The sequence below is a fragment of the Helianthus annuus genome, chromosome 5 (assembly GCF_002127325.2).
Source record: "Helianthus annuus cultivar XRQ/B chromosome 5, HanXRQr2.0-SUNRISE, whole genome shotgun sequence".
NCBI classification, from domain to species: domain Eukaryota; kingdom Viridiplantae; phylum Streptophyta; class Magnoliopsida; order Asterales; family Asteraceae; genus Helianthus; species Helianthus annuus.
In genome coordinates this window covers 162,364,519-162,367,769 of record NC_035437.2, presented here as the reverse complement: position 1 = coordinate 162,367,769, position 3,251 = coordinate 162,364,519, and the positions used below count along the sequence as shown (strand labels likewise).

Here is a 3,251-nt window from a genome sequence, read left to right as displayed (position 1 = left end):
GAACGCTCAAAACAAATAAAGCCTACATTGATACTGGGGCGTTCAAGGCTTCACTGCTGATGAGCGTTCAAGGCTTCAACCTTCTGAATCATCCATCAAAGGTATCGCCGACATTCCAATCAAACCCTTGGGTCAACTAACCCTCAACGTTTGTTTCAGAGAAGGTAAAATGGAGAGAACCCAGCCTCTCACCTTCATTGTGATTAACATTCCATCCAGTTATGATGTTATCATAGGGAGGCCAGGGCAAAGCATGTTTGGAATGGCAGTGTCAATTGGTCAAAGCACCGTCAAGTTCCCTACTGAAAGAGGAATAGCAACCCTCCAACCAACACAAGAAGCTCTTTTGGTTGAAGGGGAAGGTTCTGGAAAAAGCTTAGAAGATGAACAAGGGTGGGTCATTAACCCAAAATATCCTCAACAAAGGATAAGGGTAAATACCAACCATAACGAAGAAACCTTCTCTTATCTCAGCAAGCTACTTCTACACAACATGGACATCTTTGCATTGTGTCCTGAAGATATGACAGGCATCCCCTATGACATCGCTGAACATGAACTTAAAATCCCTCATGATGTGAAGCCTGTTGTCCAGCAAAAACGAAGCCTGGCACCAGACAGAAGCTTAGCAGCCTGCCAAGAGGTTGAAGGGTTGGTGCAAGCAGGAATACTCCCAGAAGTGAAGTACCACTCGTGGATAGCAAACCCGGTAATGTTGCGAAAGCCAGATAGGTCCTGGAGGATGTGCATCGATTTTAAGGATCTGAATAAAGCATGTCCAAAGGACTGTTACCCCTTACCAGAGATTGATCTCAAAGTTGACTCACTTGCGGGTTTCCATTTCAAGTGCTTTTTTGATGCTTACAAGGGGTACCATCATATCCAAATGAAGAAAGAAGATGAGGAAAAGACAGCGTTTCATACTGACAAAGGAATTTTTTGTTACCAAAAAATGCCCTTTGGTTTAAAGAACGCATGAGCAACCTACCAACGCTTGGTAGACAAGGAATTTGCTGAACAAATAGGCAAAAACATGGAGGCCTATGTGGATGATCTGGTAATCCAAAGCAAGACTAAAGGGGGGATGCTAAATGATATACAAGAAACCTTTCGGAACCTAAGAAAAATAAACATGAAGCTTAATCCCAGCAAGTGTTCTTTCGGGTTCGAGGAAGGAAAATTCTTGGGACACATTGTTGGAAAGCAAAACATAAAGGCCAACCCTAACACGGTTAAAGCCATCTTAGAGACAAAGTATCCTCAGAGCAAGAAAGATGTTGAAAGATTGAGAGGCAAACTTGCCGCTCTGAAGCGTTTTACGTCCAAGCTAGCAGAGAGGTCTCTACCCTTCTTCAAAACCCTCCAAGGGTGCACGAACAAGAAACACTTTCGTTGCACAGAAGAGGCCGAAGAAGCTTTCAACCAGATGAAACGACACCTAGCTCCGTTACCAGACATTGTTGCCCCCACAATGGGAGAATTGATCTCTGTTTACTTGTGAGTCGCTAAAGAAGCTATCAGCGCAGTCCTGACCATCGAAAGAAACAAAGCTCAGGTACCTGTCTACTTCTTTAGTAAAACACTAAAACTGGCAGAAACAAAATGCCCCCCGTTGGAAAAATTTGCCTTGGCTTTAATAAAAACAGCCAGAAGGCTTTGGAGGTACTTCCAAGCACACCCAATACAGGTGGTCACAGACCAACCAATTAAAAGTGTGCTTGAAAGACCAGAGACCTCCGGAAGATTAGCCAAATGGTCCATAGAACTGGGTGAGCATAAAATCACTTATGTTCCAAGAAAAGCTGTAAAAGCCCAAGTCTTGGCAGATTTCATCGTAGAAATTCCAAATAAAAAAACAACGGAGGTTAATACTACTACAACTGAACAATCTGACCCCGAAGCCTGGAAGCTTTTTACCGATGGAGCTTCCAGCCTTGAAGGGTTAGGAGCCGGTTTCGTATTAATCAACCCAGAAAGCTTAGAGTTCACATACGCTCTACGGTTTGAATTTCAGGCAACCAACAATAAAGCTGAATACGAAGCTCTCATTGCTGGACTAAAGCTTGCCAAAAAGATGGAAGTTCAAAAACTTCAAATCTTTACAGATTCTTTGCTTGTCTCGAATCAGGTCAATGACAACTATGTGGCTAAGGAACCAAGCATGAAGAAGTACAGGGAAAAAGCAAAGGAACTTATGGGCACATTCCAATCGTGTACCATCAAGCAAATACCAAGGTCCCAAAACAAAAAAAAATGACGCATTGAGCAAACTCGCTTCGCTTACGTTTGCTCACCTTACCAAAAAAAGTGTTAGTGGAAGTTCTAAAAACGTCATCCATCCAAGAACTCAAGGTGCAAGATGTAGTTACGGAAGAAGGGCCCAACCTGATGACCCCGTTGATTAAATTCCTTGAAAGTGGTAAATTACCAAGTGATCAACTGGAAGCTGAAAGGGTTCAAATCAAGGCAAAACAATACGTGTTGCAAGGAAAAATACTCTACAAAAAAGGGTACCTGGCACCGTTGCTACGATGCGTAGGACCCGAGTAGAGTCAATACTTGATCAAAGAGGTACATGAGGGGATTTGCGGGGCACACTCTGGCCCAAGATCAGTAGTAGCGAAATTGATGAACTTGGGATATTTCTGGCCTTCCATACACCGGGATACCACCGAACAACTGAAAAGATGTGAAGCATGCCAGTTGCACGCTCCATCCCCAAAAGCCCTAAGCACAACCTCGCTCCTATCTCCTCGGCCTGTCCCTTCCATAAATGGGGCATGGATATTGTTGGTCCATTCCCACCGGCCAAAGGGGGAGTCAAATTCTTGCTAGTAGCCGTCAACTACTTTACCAAGTGGCCCGAAGTAAAACCTTTGGCCAAAATATCAGGAAAGCAGGTCATTGATTTCGTGTGGGAAAGCATTATATGTCATTATGGGCTCCCATGAGTAATTGTCACGGATAACGGGAAGCAATTCGCTGAGAAGCTTTTCAGCATTTGGTGGAAAGAATTCAGAATCACCCAAGTGTTCAGTTCAGTCGCCTACCCACAGTCAAATAGGCAGGTGGAAAGAACAAATCGCAGTGTCGTTGAAGGGATCAAAACTTGCTTGGGAAGACATGAAAACAACTGGCTTGAAGAGTTACCTAATGTCCTATGGGCAATTCGAATGACCACAAAAACAAGCTATAAGAAGACACGTTACAGTCTGGTGTTTGGATCAGAAGCAGTGATCCCTGCTGAAATA

General features: G+C 43.7%; 1 protein-coding gene across 1 annotated transcript; it reads left to right on the top strand.

Annotated features, from left to right (window-relative positions):
- The first annotated feature begins 1,033 nt into the window (after positions 1 to 1,033).
- On the top strand, positions 1,034 to 2,257 carry LOC110943790. Its single transcript, XM_022185523.1, has 2 exons — positions 1,034 to 1,497; positions 1,651 to 2,257. Exons 1-2 carry the CDS (start codon positions 1,034 to 1,036, stop codon positions 2,255 to 2,257), a joined length of 1,071 nt encoding a protein of 356 aa, XP_022041215.1.
- Positions 2,258 to 3,251: the final 994 nt, after the last annotated feature.